The sequence below is a fragment of the Onychomys torridus genome, chromosome 5 (genome assembly GCF_903995425.1).
Source record: "Onychomys torridus chromosome 5, mOncTor1.1, whole genome shotgun sequence".
NCBI classification, from domain to species: Eukaryota; Metazoa; Chordata; class Mammalia; order Rodentia; family Cricetidae; genus Onychomys; species Onychomys torridus.
Window position 1 is genome coordinate 34,205,242 of NC_050447.1, and position 20,942 is coordinate 34,226,183.

General features: G+C 47.6%; 1 protein-coding gene across 2 annotated transcripts in view; it reads left to right on the top strand.

Annotated features, from left to right (window-relative positions):
- The first annotated feature begins 3,019 nt into the window (after positions 1-3,019).
- The window catches only part of Cdh3 (cadherin 3), a 48,595-nt gene continuing 30,672 nt past the window's right edge, over positions 3,020-20,942 (top strand). Inside the window, exons 1-3 of one of the 2 annotated variants that reach the window (XM_036188724.1) lie at positions 3,020-3,067; positions 3,296-3,410; positions 16,054-16,073. In XM_036188724.1, coding sequence (XP_036044617.1) covers positions 3,020-3,067; positions 3,296-3,410; positions 16,054-16,073 — 183 coding nt within the window. The remainder of the gene's footprint in view (positions 3,068-3,295; positions 3,411-16,053; positions 16,074-20,942) is intronic. The other variant, XM_036188723.1, reaches the window with a different exon arrangement.

A 20,942-nucleotide genomic window follows, 5' to 3' on the forward strand; every position in this document is an offset into this window, starting at 1 on the left:
GAAAGCGTCCCCTGCAGGAGAGCGGGGCCCCTAGCTAGCTAGCTGCCTTAGGCTTTTCCTGAAATTTGCCACCTCCCACCACGGCTGCTGGGACTGCAGGGATCACTGAAGACTCCAGCGCTGGCAGATGCCAGCTACCCTCAGCCGTGAAATTGAAGGATTCCGACACTGCTCATTCTCTTAGTTGTGGAAATGGGGGTGCTAGCCAGGAGAGGAACGGCTGGCTGACGAGGTAGAGAAAGCCAAATGGGCCGCATCCTAGAGCCCTAATACCGACAACACTGGGCCCTTGTTCTGTGCCAACTACTGAGTTCAGCGTTTTTAACACATTAATCTGTTTAATCCTCATGTACACTTATTCACTTAATCCTAATACAGCCAAGTACAGTATGTGTGGTGTGTGAGTGTGGGGGGGATGGTGGTGATGTGTGTTCATGTGGATGAGTAGAGGCCAACGTGCATAGCCGGAAGACAATCTCTGAGCCAGCAGCCCTATCCTTCACCTTGTTTGAGACAGGTTTTCTGTTGTTTGGCACTGTCTAAGCCAGGCTAGCTGGCCTGATAGCTTCCCTTGAGTCTCACATCCTCCTCCTATCCCTCCATAGGAGATTACAGATTGTCACTGCTTTCCATATAACATGGGTTCTGGGGATTTGAACATAGGGACTTTACCAAAGCCGAGCCATCTCCTCCATCCTACCTACCTGCTTTGAAACAGGCTCACTATGTAGTGCAAGCTGTCCTTGAACTTGCAGTAATCATCTTGCCTCCCATCCGGTGCTGGGATTAAAGGCGTATACCAACCACCACCCTTAGCTCTAGTGCAGTTCTTTAGAGGGTAGGTGTCAAGATAGTTCCGTATCCCAGCAAGAGGTGGGATCCAAGCCTGAATCCCACCCAGTAGAGCAAGCAGAGACAGTGCTTGCCTGATTGCATCACAAGTTCCACAGCTCAGTCAGAGGTGGGGTAGGAAGGACAGGTAGGTTCAGGTAAATACGTGGTGAAGAACAAAAAATTATAAATAAACCTTTAAATATGGGGCTCAGTGGTAGAGCACTTGCCTAGCAAGAGCAAGGCCCTGGGTTCAGTCCTCAGCTCCGACCAAAAAAAAAAAAAAAAAAAAAAAAACAAACCCTTTAAATATGAGCTAAGTGGAGGGGAAGGCAGGGGAAGGAGAGGCATCATCCTGGGGTTCTCCAGGGAGCAATGGAAGGTGGCGGGGAGCTCAGGACGAAAGGCGTTAGATTGGTTCAGAAAGCTCTGCTCCAAGGCTGAGGCTGTAGCCCAGTGGTGGAACACTTGCCAGCCATGTGCAAGGCCTGGTGTTCAACTGGTGTTCAATCTCCAGCATTGCATAGAGGTGAGGCGGGGGGAGGGGGAAGCTGCCTATATGGGGAAAGGGCATGTAGAGTAGAGCAGTTGGAGCCTATGCCTGCCCAGGGACTTGTGGGCCCCAGTGTGCCTCAAGGACAGCCATTCTTGTCCAATATTGTAGAAAGAGCAACCTAAAGGAACAAGTCCCAGCTCACCAGGAGAGCTGTCTTCCAAGGGACAAGCATTACGCAGCAGGTAGTTTTCGGATTATGTACAACATTTCAGGCCAATAACAAAAGCTACATTTAAAATTGCCTTTATTGGGAATGGGGCTGTAGCTCAGCTGATAGACTGCTTGTCTAGCACGCATGAAGCCCTGGGTTCAGTTCCCATAATCACCTAAACCAGGCATAGGGATACATGCTTGAAATCCTAGTAGTAAAAAGGTAGAGCCTGGAGAAGCAGAAATTCAAGGCCATTTCCAGCTACATATTGAGTTTAAAGCCAGCCAGAGATATATTAGATTTTTATTAAATTGTCATTATTAAGCTAGTCATATCGGGTCATGCCTTTAATCCCAGCAGTTAGGAGACTGAAATGGAAAGTTTGCCATGAATTCAAGGCCAGCCTAAGACTACAGTGTGAGATCCCACCTCAAAAAAATAAATAGAAGGGCAAAGAAATGGTTTAGCAGGCAAAGTACTTCCTGCACAATCCTGATGCCCCTGAGTTCAAACCCCAGAACCCCTTTAAAGGTGGAAGGAGAGAACCGACTTCACAAAGTCCTCCTCTGACCTACACAAGTGTGCAGTGGGCCCATATACACACATAACAACAACAAATAAGACAAAAACCTCCATTATTTGTATTCAACATCAAATTGAGGAAACATTCACATTGGGGGAAGAAAGCATTTATATTGGGGGTGGTGGAAATAATGGGGCTAATAACTAATAACCGTCTCCCTACCTCAAGCCCTTTGAAGTTACTATGACTTCCAAACTCTGGGGATTTCTCTACTTGCTTCCACCCATTTGTTCAGCTGCAAACGGAAGTAACTATTCTCTCAAACGTATATCAGATCGTGTACTGCGGTCCTCTGAGATCTCGATGTCAGTTTCAAATCCCTAGTGCTCCCTGCTTGCTCGCGTGGGAGGTGGAGAAAGTGTCAGAGGGCAGATCCCGCTGTAGCTGGTGTGAAGACACGCCCTGCCTCCATCAAAGCTTTGAACTCGACGCCTCCGGCAGCATGAATGGGAAGCCTCTGTTTTTTGTCGGGTTTCAGATGCGTCTCCACTTTTTTTTTTTTCCGTTGTAGTTGCCAGCAATGGAATATTTGTCTTCCCGTGCTGCAGAGGCTGGGGTGGAGTGGATTGGAAGTTTTGTTTTGTTATACTTTTTTCCAGCGAAGCCAGAACCTGCGAGAGGCACGGGGTACCTTTCTGGAGTAGCTCCAGAAGAGCTGGGAGGACCCAGGAGGGAACCGCCGAGGCTCCGCAGGGGCTTCACGAGTGCCTGCCGCGGGCTAGCCTCGGCCCCACCTGCGAGGGGGCGGGGCCTCGTGACGCTGAACCAATCAGCAGCTACCTGAGCGCACCTGGCCTCCTCCCGCGGGCTCTACCGAGCCGCGGCGCTCAAAGCTGCACCCGGAGCTTAGCCGAGTACATTGCTACCATCGCGGCAGCGTCTTCACCTCCCTCCAGTCATGAGACTCCGTAGTGGGCCTCTCGCCTCCCTGCTCCTCCTGCTTCAGGTACCACAGTGCCTTGCCCTAGTCCTAACCCAGATTGATCCCTGGAGGGCGGGCGGGGTACTCACGCTGCGGGCGCCCCGCAGGGAGTGGGGGCACGGACCTCGGGGCTGTGTTCCTTGGGGCCAAAGTTGTCCCGGAGGCCCACGGAGGACTCCCAAGGATGGGTGTGCAGAACCGGGCACGCCTGTGACTCAGCCTCCCTCTTAACCCTTCTGCTCTCAGACGCAGGTTTGCTGGCTACTAAGCGTGGCCTCCCAGCCCTACCCGGCGGACTTCGGGGAGGCTGAAGTGACCTTGGAGATGGCAGGAACTGATCTGGAGCCGAGCCAAGCGCCGGGGAAAGGTAAGACCCTCCTGGAGCCAGCCAGGATGGAACCGCTGTGCGGAAGACCACACTTGGTCTGCTTTGCTGTGGCCCTCCGGTGGGGTGTCCAGACCAGAGCTGGGGACGTCTGGAGCCACCTCACATCCTGAGGAGGAGCAGAAAGTGGCCCCCCGGGCTGGGATGGGCTCTAGAGGGCTGAGCAACGGTGCGCCCACTAACGTCCAGCTCCTCCTAGCCCCACGGCCGCTGCTTGTCTTGACTTCTTAGTGCCTCGAGGCTGAGCCCCTCACCCAGCCCCGACGTGGAAAAACCTCTCCCGCGCCGGCCACAACCGAGGAATGCGCGATGCACATTCCTCCCACAACCCCCGCGCAGGTGTGGGGATGAGCGGTGCCCTGGGCAGCCCCCTTCGCCCTTCTCGGGCCCCCTTTGTGAACCGTGCTTTATGTCTCCGACAGACAGACCGGGTCTGTTTCTCTTCTCCCGGCCGCCCTCCCCGCCCCCCTTCTTCCCGGACTGGAATGCGCTCTTAACCCTGCCCTCCCCGGAGGGCCTGCGCCCCTGCAGCCTGCCTGCGAATGGCCTGGCACACCTGGCCGGAGGCCATCACGCGTGAGGGACACACTAGGTCCCGTTCTCCAAGCATCTTGTTAATAGGATGTTAGATCACTTGAGTGGGGGTGGGAGGGGGGCGCATCTGTGTTGTGTCCCAAGCCCGCAGGAGGCAGTGAGTGAGCGATCAAAGCGCATTTTGATCTTTTTGTTGAATGGAGTTTTCTCCATTCAAGTTAAAAGACTTGAAAGTGGAAGGTCATTTTGGTGCTGAGGACCCGAGTGCCGTGAGACCCGAGCATCTACTAGCTAGTGGGGGCTCCTGACTAGAGAGGACAATGGAGTTTTCCCTGTAGATCAGACCCACGTTGTTAAAAACCAGGAGTAACTCGGGATCCTTGCGTGACGTTCCAGAGAACTTTTGCATGCATTTTTCTGGCGAGGGGATCTATAGTTTAAACGACTTTCAAAACATTTGCCACGTAGCCCTTTGTAGTACTTCCATCAAAACTCCCTACAGACGCGTGTCTACGGCTGGAATATGGGGGTGTCAGAGCTTAAGGGCAAAATGACTCTCCTTTGTTTCTCAAAAAAAAAAAAAAAAAAAAAGAGTGAGGCCCTTGAGTCTGTAGAACTTAAAAAAAAAAAAAACTTTTCTCAGATAACTCTGCAGATTGACAAAATAATTAACACCCAGGCTAGGCTAGGTTCCTTAAAGGCTTGGCTGTAGGGAGCCGGAGCCTAGGCATTAAGAGGCCATGCCTCATAAACTTTAAATTCTTGCACATGGGTTTATTACTGGCGGGCTAACAAACTGCAACTGAGCCAACCTGTAAAAATGTTAACTTGGGCAGGGCCCCAGATCCAATTCCGGCTCCCTGAGGAAGCTCTATGGCTAACCAGACTTCTGCCAAATCCACCTCCCCACCCCCACCATCACATTCTCTGCTGTATTTTGGAAGCAGGTATGGCTTTGAGTTGTGAGTGTCTTATCTTCCTTACTGAAGCAAAATATATATATATATATAACAGATTAGCTGTCACTTTACTTGGTGTGGGGAAGTGCCGATCAGGTTTTTGATTACATGGTTGAGCTGGCCGGTGATGTCACAGATTTTAAAACTTCTTTTTCTAAGGAAAGTCTACTTTCTCGGATGTCTGGTTTATGGTTGTGAAATGGTAGGTTTGTGCCAAGAATGCACCTGGTTTATAAAACAGACTGGGCCAATGTGCGTAGCACGCCTTGATTTTCCCTGCGAACATTACTGACTCTTGGGGCAGGCATCCCTGGAAATGGGAAGTCACTTGGGCTTTTAAGTAAGAGCAAGTTTCTGGACCCATGTGGTGCTAATAAGTTGAGACTCTCTAAGCTGAACAGCATGCTTGTAGTCCCAGCTACTCCAGAGGCTGAGACAGGATGTAAGTAAACTGCCAAAACTCTGGGTTTGGTGTCCCGGGTTTCGGCACCAAAATGTTAGTAAATTGATGGCCGAAACTGCAAGGAGACAGTTCAGCCCTAGAGGACCAGGTATCCCAGACACCTCGAGCTACTCAGAACAAGAGCTCTGCCCTGAAGATGTCCCGGACACCTGGAACTGTATAGCACAGCTGTGATGGCTGAACTGGAGACAGTTTAGCCCTGGAGGGTGAGGTATCCCAGACACCTCGAGCTACTCAGAACAAGAGCTCTGCCCTGAAGGTGTCCCGGACACCTGGAGCTGTTTAGCACAGCTGTGATGGCTGGGACTGCAAAGAAACAGCCCAACCTTGGAAAGGAAGGTGTTCTGACTTCTTGCGAGAGTCAGACCTGGAACTGCTCCAGCAAGGAAGGGTGTCCTGACTCTTCAGGAAAGTCAGGATATACCTGGTGTGATGGGGGTGGTCTCCCCTCAGGACACAGCAATCCTGCTCCTCTCCTGGAGAGCCACAATCTCTGGTTTAGAGTTACCAGCTCTCTCTTGCTCAGTCCACTATGGGAAGTCCCTCCAAAGTTCTTCTTTTCAGCTGTCAATGAAGGTCTTCACTCAATACTCTGTTGAGAAAGAGGTTTATTTGGGAGGGAGGAGTCCAGGAGAGTAGCTGCCTCTACCAGGGTGGAGAGAACAGCTCACGACTGACCAGGCAGGGCGGTTTATATAGGATGTCTAGGGGGCAGAGTCAACTGTAATTGGATAGTTTATTTTCTGCCCAGGGATTGGCCAGTTTTGTGAGCAAGGGGCAGAGATAGCCTTATTTCAGAGTCAAACTGTGTTTCTTTCACTGGCCTTTCTTGGCTTTTTGACACTACCTCTAAGGCCAGGGCACATTTTTCACTGACTCTGATTCTAGGGGCCAAGAGTGTTATTTTGGTACTAGTTTCAGAGTCAGGGCATATTTCCTGGGTTCTGGGTTTGGGGATAAAGTGTTCATTTCTCTGGCCTAGGTCCCAAACACAGGCTGTGTTTCTTTCCCTGGTCCTGGGCCCTAGGGCCAGGATTCTGCTGTCCTGCTCTGTGATTGATTGATTTCACAAGTCAGTTGTACAGGGGCAGAGATGGCTCTGATCTGAGCTAAACTGTGTTTCTCTCACTGGCTTTATCTGAGACATTCTTCCCTAATTCTAGGCTCCAGGGTCAGGGTGGGTTTCTCTACCCAGCCCCCTTTCCCTACACAGGATCCCATGGCCCCGAGAATTCAGGGCCAACTTAGAAAATGTAGCAAAGATGCTGGTGGTGGTGCTGCACGCCTTTAATAAGCGTCTGAGTGATTATTTTATATGTGGGTTGTGGGACCGTGGGGGCTTGGTGGCACCTGGAGAGAAGATCTCCAACTACACAGTACCGTGTGTGTGTGTGTGTGTGTGTGTGTGTGTGTGTGTGTGTGTGTGTGTGTGTGAAAATGCCTGCATGAATGTATGTACACCATATATGTGCCCACAGAGGCCAGAAGAGGGTTCCAATCCTCTGGAAGGTACAGGGCTTGTAAGCCACCTGCTATGAGTGCTGGGAACTGAACCTAAGTCCTCTGTAGGAGCAACTACTCATCTTAACCACTGAGCCATCTCTCCTGCTCAAGATCCCATATCTTAAAGAAAATAAATAAATATGGTTGTGGGTATAGCTCAGTGGCAGGATGAGGCCTTGGTTTTGATCCTCAGCACTGAAAAACTATTTTTTATTTATTTACTTTATTTTATGTGCATTGCTGTGAAGGTGTCAGATTCCCCTGGAACTGGAGTTACAGACAGCGTTAGCTGCCGTGTGGGTGCTGAGAATTGAACCTGGGTCCTCTGGAAGAGCAGCCAGTGCTCTCAACCACTGAGCCATCTCTCCAGCCCTTTCAAAACTAAATTTTAAAATTTAAATAAATGAAACTCCCTAACAACAACAAGAATATGTAAGTCTTATTCCCCAGTGTATTTCTTTATGGTCTCAACTGCTGAGAAGTTTTACTTCACTGTCACCACCCTAGTCTCCTGTTCTTAAAACATTATGTCCCTTGGATGTGACAAGGTTGAAAGGGTTATCCTGCGGGTACATACAAACCCTCAAGTCTGGCCAAACAAACAATCCTTTCCATTACAATCGTCCCTCCTTGCCCCTGGGTTATGAATATTATAAGCGGCTATGAAGTTGAGCTCAAAGAAGTGATCTGGTGTAATTAGCACCTTGTTTGTTGTGTGTGTGCTTTCCTCTTCAAAGCCCTTCTACAACTCTGAGCTTGCTTTACCCTCCTAACAGGCCCTTGAAGCAGGGTAGGTGAACATTAAACGCTTTGAGGTCTTAATCTCAGAGTTAGGACTTGAGAAACCCCATAGCCAAACCCTGCCAGAAGTTTTAAAGGTGGATAAACAAAGGTATGGGTTCCTCATTTGAATGTGTTCAACAGTTCGTAAACATCTTTGAGGCTCCCAGACAAAACGTTCCTTCCTGTTGCCCAAGGCCCAGTAGGTCCACTGGAAGAAATCAAGACAACCTTCCTGAGGGCCAGTCTACTTTTTGTCCCTTACCCCCTTTTTAAAGATAGGGTCTCATTCTGTAGCCCTGGCTAGCCTGGAACTGTATAGATCAGACTGACTTTGGACTACAGAGATCCTCCTGCCTCTGCTCCCACACCCGGCTGGCCAACCCATTTTACAAAAGAAGCCCTACTGGTGATGATTTTATCACAATCATTGTTGCAGTGCCCAGCGAGCATTTGAAGACGTTTCTGACTCCATGTTGTGTAGGACGAACCATCAGAGTGAATGCTGGGTCTCGAATCTCACAGACGCCCGTCACCCTCACTGCACCTGTGAGCACTTTGCCTTTTGTTTGTTTGGTTGGTTGGTTGGTGGTTGTTTTGGTTGTAAGCCTAGCCTTTCATGTCTAGCCATCTCTCCAGCCCTGTTTGTTCATTTTTTTTGAGACAGGGTCTCACTATGTAACCCCGGCTGTCCTGGAATTCACTATTAAGACCAGGCTGGCCTCAAACTCAGAGACCCACTGCTCTGCCTCTGCCTCTTGAGTGCTAGGATTAAGGGCATATGGCACCATGCCCGGCTAGTCAGATATTTTTTTTATTGTAGGATTTTCAAAAAAACATTTCTCCACAGGGAGACAGCCTCTCATGGTCCTAGTATTAGGGGCTTGACTAAAGAAGTTAATCTTGAAGGAAAGAGAACAGGGCTGTTTCTGTATTCTTGCCCCTCCTAGTGGGGGTTGCCTAGTCCTTCAGGTGTGATCTGAGAGCAGAGACAAAGGAGAGCTTGTGAGGTATGAGTGCCGTGAGGAGAAGTGAGAGACCTCAGGCACCTACCCATCCTTGATGTTGAGCAATTGAGAGACACCGCTTCATGACACTGGTCCAAGACACTCAGGTCCCAATTGTAACCCCTCCACAGTATCAACCAGCTCTTAGGAAGCCTTTGGGTGAGACTGAGAGCTAAGCATAGGAAGCGTTAAAGCTCACTAATGAACTTGACTGGCCTTGAGTTGGTTTCAAGATGGTTGTGTTTAGCTCAGCTATTAGTATTTAAAAAAAACAAACAAACAAAAAAAACCCTTTAGTTTGGAGTTAACAGTTCATTTTTTCAGTAAACTGTAATCGATATCTACATGTTTCAGGGTCTGTTCTAGAATTGTATCTAACAGTGAGCGGATTAAACGAAGTCCCTGCCTTTGGGAAGCTTCGAGTCTGGTGTGAGCTGTTTTTTAGTGCTATGGCTGCCTTGCAAAGCAGGTGATAATACCTTCTTTCCCTTAGTTGTAAAATGGAGTCACTGGGGCTGTCAGCAGTAAGTCCAGAATGTAAATCCTGGTTAGCTGCTTCCATAGCCCAAGGGAATTCTGTAGTGCCCAATAAATCTGCCTCAGAGGAATGAAGGGTAGGGAGCTGGGGTTTGGAGCCAGCTGCCTTCCTTGCTTAGCAGAGGGGAGGGCTGGTTGCTGAAGACTGCCCTATATCACCATCCATTGTGTCAGGGGAGCAGGTCTCAAACCTCTAGTCACCTCCTCTCATAGCACTCTGTTCCTAGGTTACCCAGAACGAGTGTTCTCACCTCCCTGCTGCATCAGGAGGATGTTGCTTATGATGGACAGTGAGTAACTAGGGTCAGAAGCTTAAGTTCTGTAAAACGTTTGGAGTGGGCTATGGCAGGCGGGGAGAAGGCCTCCCCTGCCGAGATCAGTGAGGCTTCTGTCCTGATGCCGAGCAGTCGCTGTTAAGAGACTTGATGTTGAAGAATAGCATGTGTTGAGGACTGGCAGGGTGACGGCACATGAGCACATGTCTCCAAGCACATGAGCACATGTCTCCAAGCCCCGCGACCTGAATCCCCACATGGTGGAAGAAGTAACTCTCTCCAGGTTGCTCTCTGACCTCCATAAAAGTGTACCAGGTAATTTGGCTTTCCCTCCTCACCCCGCCATAACTAACTAAATAAGTGTAATAACTAAATAAAATAATAAAATAGAACGTAATTTATTTAGTTATTATTTATTTGGGGGTTTTTTGAGACAGGGTTTCTCTGTGTAACCCTGACTGTCCTGGAACTCACTGTGTGGACCAGGCTGGCCCCGAACTCACAGAGATCCACCTGCCTCTGCCTCCCAAGTGCTGGGATTAAAGGCGGTACCACCACCACCCAGCTAATAAATGTAATTTTAACCAAAGAATAAATGTGGTGAGGTAAGTGCCAAATTAATTAGCTTATTGGTATCACCAGCTTAAAATGCCCATGTACCCAGCACACATACCAAGGAATGGCATCACTCGTAACTAATAACCCCTTGCCTTCTAGCTACCCTTCTCTCAAGATAACTACTATTCTGACTTCTGATATTGTAGATTAATTTTTCTACATTAGAACTTTATATATAGGTGTGTGTTACTCTCCCTTTAACCCCAGCACTTGGGAACTAATGGCAGAAAGATCAGAAGTTCTAGGTCACCCTCAGCCTGGGGTATATAAGTCTCTGTCTCAAAAAACAAATGGGTCTGTAAGATGTCATAAAGACACCTACTGCCAAACCTGAGTTCAATCCCTAGACTCTACATGGAGGGAAGCAAGAACTGACTCCTGCAAGTTCTCCTCTGACCAACTGCGCGTGCGTAATAAGAAACCATCAGGAAAGATCTTATAAACTGGGGATGGTGAGGCATGGCTGTAATTCCAGCACAGAAGGCAAAGGCAGGAGGGTCTTAAGTTCAAGGCTAGCCTGGGTGACATAGTGAGACCTTGTGCTAAAGGAAAGAAAGATATGAAGTATAAGCTCTTGAGCCTGGCTTTTTTTGTTGCCCGTATTAAGATCTTTATGATTCTGGGTGTGAGTGCAGATGAGTCTCACTGTTGTATTCCATTGTGAGGCCATTTGAGTAGTTTCTATTCATGCTTTGGCTATTAGTAATAGTATTCTGTACATACACACGCAGATGTGTGTGTCTTACAGGGTCTCTCAAAGTGCTTGCTAGGCAAGTTCTTTGCCACTAAGCTACATCCTCCTATCCCCTCATGAACATCTTTTTTTATTTTTCACATAGACTGGGCTGACCTTGAACTCACAGACATCTATCTACCAAGTACTGGGACTAAAGATGTGTGTCACCATGCTCGGACCACGAAGATTTTTGTTCTCATCTTCTGCTTAACCTTTCTGAATACATTTGCTGGATTATCCCATGGTCCCCTGTGTATCCCTGTACTATGTGGTATTGGATCAAGCTAATGACTGTTCTCTGTCCTAAGATATTGCTGTCTTCTGGATGCTCTTACCCTTCTAGACTAGTTTCTCGTATGGCCAAGGCTAAGGAGACAGTGGGTTTCTAGTGTGTATTTGGTACTTTGCCTTGCTGGAGACTGTCATCCTATGTTTACTGTTAGAGGTTTCTCTTTTTCCCCAAATTAGGAAGGGAGCGTGTCTTAGTCACTGTGTTCTATTGCTGTGAAGAGACACCATAACCAAGGCAGCTTCTAAAGGAAAGCATTTCATTAGGGCCTTTCTTACAATCTGTAAGGATTGGTCCATGACCATCCTAGCAGGGAGTGTGAGGGCAGGCAGGCATGATGCAGGAGCAGTAGCTGAGAGCTTACATCTGATCCACAAACAGGAGGCAGAGTGACTGGGCCTGGTGTGGCCCACCCCAGTGACACACCCCCTCCAACAAGGCCACACCTCCTAACCCTAAACGGTTCACCAACTGGAGACCAGACATTCAAATAGGAGCCTAAGGGAGTCACCCTCTCATTCAAACCTCGGCAAAGCCTGACAAGGGCTGCGGCTCTCTAGCCAGGGACTTTTCTCCTGGCCAGGGCAAGGGAGGGCAGCAGCTTTCTGGTTTTGCCCCATGGACAAATCCAGTTCACCCCTCATAGAGGCAGTGAAGTATCTGAGATCTAAAGCCAAGATGAAATGGTCATTCAGCCCACAAATGCCTGGGCATGGACTTGGTGTGAGATATTCAGAGAGAAGCAAGATCCATAGCTTCTTGTGAGCTCCCAGTTAGAAATCCACAAGGGTCGGTCTCCAGGCCATTATAATCGCTAATCCTCACTTCAACACCTACCTACCCCGTGCCTCACCCTACTTTAGACAAGCTCTCACTATGTAGTCCTCATGGTCATGATCTTCTTTTCTCAGCCTCCTTCGTGCTGGGCTTTCAGGTGTGTGCCAGGTTCTGTTCTAGGTGCTGGGGATACATTAGTGAACAGACGGACAAAAGCCCCCAAGCTTCAAAGGCTACTTTGAAAAGTGGAGAGACAGGCAAAGTAAGTATTGGGGTGGGTGGGAATTTAGATGACGTTAAAAGGGAATACTAGGAAGGGACCCATAGGAAGTGATGTCTTCGAGGCTGAGAAGGATCTAGGCTAGAGTGTTGGACGTGAGAGATGGCAGAAATGTTCCTCCAGGTGATCAGCATGGATTCCAGGACTAAATCCATTTCATATGTCTGGACCATAGAGTGTAAGATGGAGAGAGCAATCGAGAGCTGTTCAGGACTGTCGGGCCTCAGCGAGGGCAGCAAGGTAATGTTCAGGAAAGGCAGGCTGGATGCTTAGGCAGCCCATAGCCTTGCTGAAGTCTTCCTCTGAGCCAGGATGCTGAACCCCCACACTCAGTGCCCCCACCCCCACCCCACTTTCTCCTCCCTGGCTTTCCTCAGACCAGAAGATGTTTTGTGCATTGACCCTTACCCCTCACTTCATTTATTTGGGCAAAGGAACTGGTAAGAAAAGGTTCAAAAGCCATCAGCCTAAATACCGTCTCTTTTATTTTTATTACATGTATTTACTGCGTGTTCATGTGTGTGCATGGATCCATGAGTGGAGGAGAACAGCTTGGGAGGGTCAGTTCTCCCCCTCTGCCACGTGGGCTCCAGGCATCAAACTTGGTTGTCAGGCTTGGTAGCAAGCACCTTTATCTACTGACTCATCTCACTGGCCCCTAAGTGCCACCTCTTGAGAGCTTACTGCATTCCAGAGTCACACTTTGCTCTTGATGTAAGAAGCCCCTTTAATCCTGAAAGGCCCCACGGGCGGGTGGGATTGGCCCCATTTAGCCGGATTGGAAACCTATGTTAGTAATTTTGTAACTTGCCCAGTGTCACACATCTACTAGAAAGATGTGGAATTGGGCTTTGAACCCTCCCCTAAGTGTACAGTACTAACCATGTGGGAATCCAAGTAGTTGAGGGAAAGCATTTGTGAGTCCTCTGGCCCCAGACAAGCTAGGGGAAGACTGGAAATAGTTAAACTTCTGACTCAGGAGCCCTGAATTCCTGTTCCCTCCCCTGGCCTCTGTTAATCACCAGGGACTGGAGTGGTGAGGCCGAACACTTCCGTCCAACAGCTCTGGCATCTCCTTTAGGATGGGGGTGGGGTTCAGATACCAGGCCTGTTAGGGCTCAGGCTGACCTTCTGAGCAGACATTGCCACTGGCTGTTTGTTCATCTGCCTCTCCTCGACCCACACCTCCCGCCCCTGGCCCTGGATAGTAGAGCTTGTAAGACCTCGCCTCCCTCTTTCCTCCACCACTACCAGATTCCAAACCTCATGGTTCTGGGTTCCCGGGAGCTTTAGCAGCAATGGTCTAGAAACTCACTAGCTAGCTACCCGGTCTGCAGGCCGCAGCTACCCTGGTGTTGCTCAGAAATAGCTCACCCTAGGAAAGCAACCCAGTGAACAGCTTACTTTCTCTTCGACTTCTTTAAAGTCACAGCTTTGGCTTTGTCACTGACTTCGCATCAGAGGAGAAGGAGGCTCCGCCATACAGGTGGGAGAACCTGACTCAATGAGGAGAGACAGTGGGCTGCTTCCCCTCGAGGCTTGAATGGAGAGCTCTGGATTGAGAGGCCTTCCTCTCCCCACTAAACCTTAGGATCCATCTTTGCTCATTTGAGAGTTCTTAAGGGCCAGACATTGTGGGACATGCCAGGGATCCTAGTCCTTCAAAGAGGGAGGCAGGAGAATAGAGCCTGAACACTGGGCATGATGGTGCATGCCTGTAATTCTAATACTTAACAGTCTGAGGCAGAAGATTGTGGGGCAGAGCAGCCTGCTTTACGTAGCAAGACTTTGTCTCAGTAAAATAGACTGCCTAAGATACTGGAGGTATAGCCACCTCAGTGGTAGAGTACATGATTAGCAAGTCTTTGATCCCCTAGAATTATGTGTATAGGGGTGCATGTACATATTTCTAAAATATTCTCTTGAGAACAGACTATTTATTGCTCTGTAACATAGGCTAGCCTGGGACTGAAGACCTTCCTGCCGCGGCGTCCTAAGTGATAGGATTACGTTCATGTTCTGCCGAGTCCGGCTTGCTTTCTCACACTTGAGGACCATAGCACCTCTATCGATCTGTCTTGTGTTGTTATTGTTGTTATGTGTGTGTGTATACATGCATGTGTGCGGTAGCAGGCACTTGGAGGTCAGAGGACAGCTTACAAGAGTCTGTTCTCTCCTTCCACCGTGTGGGTCCAGGGGATCAAACTCAGGCCATCAGGCTTGGTGACAGGCACCTTTCCCCACTGACCCACCTCACTGTCCTTGGTCATTTTATAGAGAAATAAGAACTACCATCTAGACTGAGCATGTAGCACAGGTCTGTAATCCTAATGCTCAGGAAGCTGAGGCGGAAGGACCATGAGTTAATGCCCATCTGGGCTGTGTGGAAAGATCGTGTCCCCATCCCCCAAATTCCTTAAGACTCTTGTTAAACCAGCCAGAAGGGACAGACCTATGGTATTCACCTGAGCGCTTGAAAGAGAGGGGAATTTTCCTTCATGATGCTCACCCCAAATTCTGTGACCTGAGGCGAGAGCCTCAGAATGCCTCCAATGCCCGAGGGCTGTGAGGAGATAAACTTCTGCTCAGACAATTAGAGAGACAGTTGGAGGGTCTGCTAAAGGTTCCGTGCCCCAAAGGGGCACATCCTGCGTGTCCTGCGTCAGGCTGACTGCTGGCTGAGCTGCCTTCACAGGACATGCCCTGTCTTGTACCTCCAGGCATAGGGTAAATAGCTTCTTGTGGGCTCCCTACGTACAAGCCAGTACAAGCCAGAACAAGATGCCGGTCCCACACCCTGCCCTTTCCCTGTGGAGTCCCTCAGCCAGCTTCCCAACAGGCTCCCAGACCTTTTTTTTCTTGTCCTTTATGGTCTTTATCCCATTCCAGAATCTTCTCACATTCCCCAGTTTGGACTTAACCCTACCCACCGCTGTTTCATCCCTGCCTTTGGCCTCTGAGTCAATAGTTTGCAAGTTCATCTTTTGTAAGAGTGGTGTGTGCTCATAACTGCTGCCGTCTCTCCAACTCCTGAGATATTTAATTAAACCATGCACATATGCTCCCTATAGATACAAACATTTTTGCAGTCAAATGTGCGGCACTTTCTATGTGACAGGCATGATTCTAAGCACTTGATATGTACTAGCTCATTAAAGTCTCAAACGTTGTTTGAAGAAGGTACCATCACCCAGTTTTTCAAGTGAGGGAACTGAAATCAATTAAGTAACCCCCGCCACCACCACCCAATTCTCACCACCCCGCCCATCCCACCCCCTCCCGGACACACTGATCTTAGCAGACACAGAATTTGGACTTAGCAGTCTGACTCCCTGTCATTGGCACCAAATCATAAATAAATACAGAATAGTTCTTTTTCTGGATTCTACTCCTTATGGGCAAGCACAGTTAGTAGCTTAATATAATCCTATTTTGTAGACCTTTTAAATTTTTTAAGGCGTTTATTTATTTGTGTATGTGGATAACTTGCTGGAGTTAGGTTCTCTCTTTCTGCAGGATGGGCACCAGAGATTGAGCTCGGGTCATCAGCCTTGGCAGCGAGTTTATTTACTGGCTGGGTCATCTTGATGACCTTTTTCTGACCAAAACCGTGAGCGTACATACAGGAATTTGTATACAAGTTACTGCACAGCTTGCTTTGCTAGCTTAGAGATGCAGGCGTCTCTCCAGATTGTGAAATGCACATCTATCTATCTTGATTTTAACCACTGCTGGAGTCTTCCAGTGGCAGACGGGACATGATTTATTTGAGCCAGGCCTCTGTTTTTATCTTTTACAGATGTGGTGGCAGGGAGAAGCTAGCACAAAGATTGTGAAGTGTTTGGATTTTTAGAAATCTATCAGGAGTCGCCTTATTAGGAAAGACAGCAGCGGAAAAATGAAGGAGTGAACTGTGCATCTTAACCCCATCCAGACAAACTGAACTTTTTATGGTCAGACTGTGCTTGCAAGCTCAAGATAAGGCATCTACACTATTTAAAAACCATTAGTTTTCACAGTAACATTTTTTTTTATGACTCCATAATATGAATGTTTTCAAAGCATCTGAAGTCACCAAAAATCAAGACAGTTTAAAGCTGTATGACTTAGAAATAAACCACCAAATGTATTCATGCCAACATATTTTTCTCAACCACTCAGAGCTTGAAAGTATGGTTCAAACAGAACAAGAAAGGAAACACGTTTTCTCCCTCAAATTTTTCTTTAGGCTTTAAACTCTGCTAGCAGGTCTTTTGCTCACTAAAAGTTGGTTTCCCGTCTTCAAGCAGACACTCACGTCTGACCTTATTTTTCCCTTGAAAGAGAGTTATAAATTCTTTCTTAATCCCAGAGAGTGCTGTGGTCGACAGTGCTACACAGGGCACAGTTGCATTGATGTAAAGGGTGCATTCCAGAAAGCCTCAAATAATTCATAACACCCATGATTTGAGATGTGTTTCCATATGAACACATGTGAAGTGTGTGCATGGCTCCGGGCAAATGGGGGCTTTACAGTTCCACAGCCTCTGCAGCTGAGCATTTGTGTGACTTTCTACAATTTTTTTTTAATATGAGAAATTGGGGTTTTATTGGTTGTTTTTTGTTTTTTTAAGATTTATTTGTTTTCCATGTTGTTCTGCCTGCACGTATATCAGTGCATCATGTGCATTCTGGTGCCCAGGAAAGTCAAAAGAAGGCATCAGATCCCCAGGGACCGGAGTTAGAGACAGCTATGAACTGCCATGTGGGTGCTGGGAACAGAACCCAGGTCTTCTGCAAGAGCAGCCTTTTCGCCTCTGAGCCATCACGCCAACCCCCATCGCAGGAATTTGTGTGTCTTTAAACTTAGCACACAAAGGAGGGCTTTCTTTGTGGAATCATTTCAAACTTGTTTTTTCTTTTTAATTATTTATTTTTATTTTACGTGCATTGGTGCTTTGCCTGCACGTATGTCTGTGTGAGGGTATTGGATCCCCTGGAACTGGAGTTACAGATAGTTGTGAACTGCCATGTGGTTGCTGGGCATTGAACCAGGGTCCTCTGGAAGAGCAGTCGGTGCTCTTAACTGCTGAGCCATCTCTCCAGCCCCTCATTCCAAACTTCTATAGTGGAAGTTTACATAAAGTTTATCAATAGTATGACAAGTAGGGTGCTTGGGCTGGTCTGTTTGCTCACTTATTAGCTGTAGCTCTTGGGTTAGACTGTTCATCTAATCACTGCACCTTAGTTTCTCATCTATAAGATAGAGGCATTAGAGACTGGCGAGATGATGGCTCAGTGGTTAGAACACTAACAGTTCTCGCAGAAGACCCGGTTCAAGTTCCGATAACAACATGATGGCTCGCAACCATTCTTAACACAGTTCTAGAGGATCCAGTGTCTCTTCTGACCTCCATGGGCACCAGTCACACATGTGGTACACGTATATACACAGGCAAAGCATTCATACACATAGGATAAAATCTAAAAACAACAACAACCAAAAAAAAAACATTTAAATGCATTTTGAAAACAGATATTAGCTGGGCATGATGAGAAATAAAGGAAGGAGGATCAAGAGTTCGAGGCAAGCCTTGGACACATAACACATAAAGCCTGGGCTACATAAAATACTGTCTCAAAAAAATAATAATTACCTGGCTGTAGTAGTGCACACTTTTAATCCTAACATTTGGGAGACAGAGGCAGGCTGATCTCTGTGAGTTTAAGGCCAGCCTGGTCTACAGAGTGAGTTCCAGGACAGCCAAAGCCACATAATGAGATTCTGTCTTGAAAACAAACAAATAAAATTATTATTATTATTATTATTATTATTATTATACATGGTAATGCATGTCTTTTTTTTTTTTTTTTTTTTTTTTGAGATGAGATCTCACTGTGTAGCTTGGCTGGCCTGGAACTCACAGAGATCCACCTATTTCTACCTCCAGTGCTGAGATTAAAGGTATGCACTGTAAGAGATGGTATCAGCTCAGGACCAAATTCTCCACACAAAGGAGATTTATTTGCCCCAGAGGGACAGAGGGCAGGGGATAAGAGACAGAGACAGGAGATAGAGGACTAGGGAGAAGGGGAAGGGAACAAGGGAAAAGGGATAGAGGTATTTTTCCCAGAGGGGAACAAAGACCACCTCTGGATGGAGCAGAGACAGATGTGGCACATAAGAAAATGATGTGGTTTATAAAGGTAAGGGGGGAAATCCTGTGTTAGGATGGGGTGTTTAACTTTAATTGGACATGTTAATTAGGTGAGCCAAAGGGGGCTTTTGACTGCTGGACTTCAGTATTTTGACTGCTGGACCTCAGTAGTCAGTCTCAGAAGGACGAAGTGGCTAAATAAGGAAATAGGCCTTGGTGTCTAGCTTTAGGAATGCAATCTAATGGTTTTCAGCAAGGCAGAGGGATTGGGGAAGGGCAAGGCTTGCCAGTCATGTTTGCCAGACCCAGACTGGCTGGAATCCCTCATACACCACCACATCTGGCCTTGACTCTCGCCTATAATTCCACTATTTGGGAGGCAGAAGCAGGTGGATCTCCATGAGTTCAAGCCCACTCTGATCTAGTAGCAAGTTCCAGGCCAGCCAGGGCTACAGAGTAAAACCCTATCTTAGAAAAAAAGTTACTACTAAAAATAAGCAAAGTAAAATTGGACTACAGTGAGGGAATTAAGTAAGTTTGTGTATAAAACCACACACAGCTACTGATGGGAAGTGACACATACTTGTAATCTTAACACTCAGGAGGTGAAGTTTTAAAGATTGTGAATTTGAGGCCAGCCTTGGTTACACAGTGAGATCTCGTTGAGGGGAGAGCTGGGGAGTTAGAAAAGGAGGGAGACAATGGGCGGGACAGTGGGGGTAAGGATTATATATTAATGTTTTTGAGGGCTTTTGTTTGTTTTATAAAAGACTTATTTTTTTAATGTATGTGTTGTGTGACAAAAATTTTCTTGGGGAGATGAAACACCCAATTGTGAACCCACAATAGACCATAGTACAGATACCACCAAAGACCCGCTTGGTGAATCAGTGAGTTTTAATGGGATTACTTATGGGAATGTGGAGGAGGGGTTACCTAGAGGAGCAGAAATGACTTAAAGACCAAAGCATCACCAAAGCCCACCCCAGCATGTGTGACAGCTCAAAAAAAGCTGGGAACCTGGAAGCCTGCAGACAGCTCATCAGGTTGGAGAGTGTCCTTTCCAAGGGACTCTGGTCTAAACCTCTTCCAGGCAGCCCAGCTGGTTTCTGCTTTCTCCAGGCCACTGGTCTGGTCTGAGATTCTTCTGTTTACTCTGGCAGGGAGGGACCTAGTGAATCTGGTCAGTTTCAGGTACTTCCTGAAGCTATCTGAGTTGTTTACCTTCCTTTTCAATGAGCTCCCCTGAAGGGTGGAATGATTTGCTCTCTAAGGAGACTGCTCCAGTGTCTATTTTACATGCACCATGGGCATCCTAGTGCTGGTAGAAGCCAGAAGAGAATGCCAGAACTCCTGGAACCAGAGTTACAGGCGTCTGTGAGCCACCTAGTGTGAGTGCTGGAGACTAAGACAGGGTCCTCTCCAGGAGCAATAAGTGCTTGTAATCTCTGAGCCATCTCTGTAGCCCTTTTGTTTTGTTTTCTGAAACTACTGAGACTTAGGTAGACTCAGGTTGGACCTGGACTGTGCTCTGCAGTCACTTGAACACATGACCTTATCATCTTTCTGTCTCCACCTCCTAAGTTCTGGGCTACAGGGGCACACCACCCATGTCCAGCAAGGTTTTGTTTTTCATCCTAGGATCAATGGCACATGATTGATGAGTTCTAAACAAGCATCACAGCCTTTGGACCTCCCGTAGACAGTAGTGTCAGGGTTTATCTCCAGAATCTCATGGTGGGCTTTTGGCCTGCCCACTATAGGGACTTGGAGAAGCTCTTGGAGAACCCCCAAGTGTGCTGGACACTAACTTCAGTGAAGCCTGTGTGGGGATGGACCTTCCAGCACACCCTGGGACAGCTTCTGGGTCAGTCAGAAGCACAGGGGCTCTTAGCCTGCATAGTGGAGTAGATTCCCAGCATGCTTTTCTGCCCTCCAGCCTCTCCCCATTGGCCTGCTCAGTTCCAGTCTTTTTCAGCTTTGATTTCCACTGCCATCTCTTTTTGCTCTCTTGCCTCAGCCTTTGGTGTTGGTGTATGTAAGCATGTGCCACCACAACCCGCCATCTTGGTGTCCCGTTGCTTAGAAGATGCCTAATGGATAGGCTTCAAAGACAGGAAGCTTTCTTGGTTCCAGGGCTCGGCTCCATCTCCTCATTTGTGCAGTGTGAAACTATTAATATTGTATAATTGTTGGATGCCTACTATAAATGGCTCTTTGTGACCTTTTCTCTGCTTTGTAGAGCACTGCTTTTCCTTGGAAGGTTTGCTTTTATAGTATTTGAGGCTATAGTTTAGATATTTGAATCCTTGTAATACAGCCTAATTAAGCATTCCATTGAAAGGTTTATTGAGTCCTTTATCTGTCTCCTACTTAAGCAACAGACTTGAGGATTCTCATAGGTCTGTCTTTGCCACACCTAGGATGATTTCTGGCACTGTACCCAGGTCAAAGGGCTTATTTATGGATTTTTTGTTGTTGTTGTTTGAGACAGGGTTTCTCTGTAGCTTTGGAGCCTGTCCTAGATTAGCTCTGTAGACCAGGTTGGCTCAAACTCACAGAGATCCACCTGCCTCTGCCTCCCGAGTGCTGGGATTACAGGCGTGTGCCACCACCGCC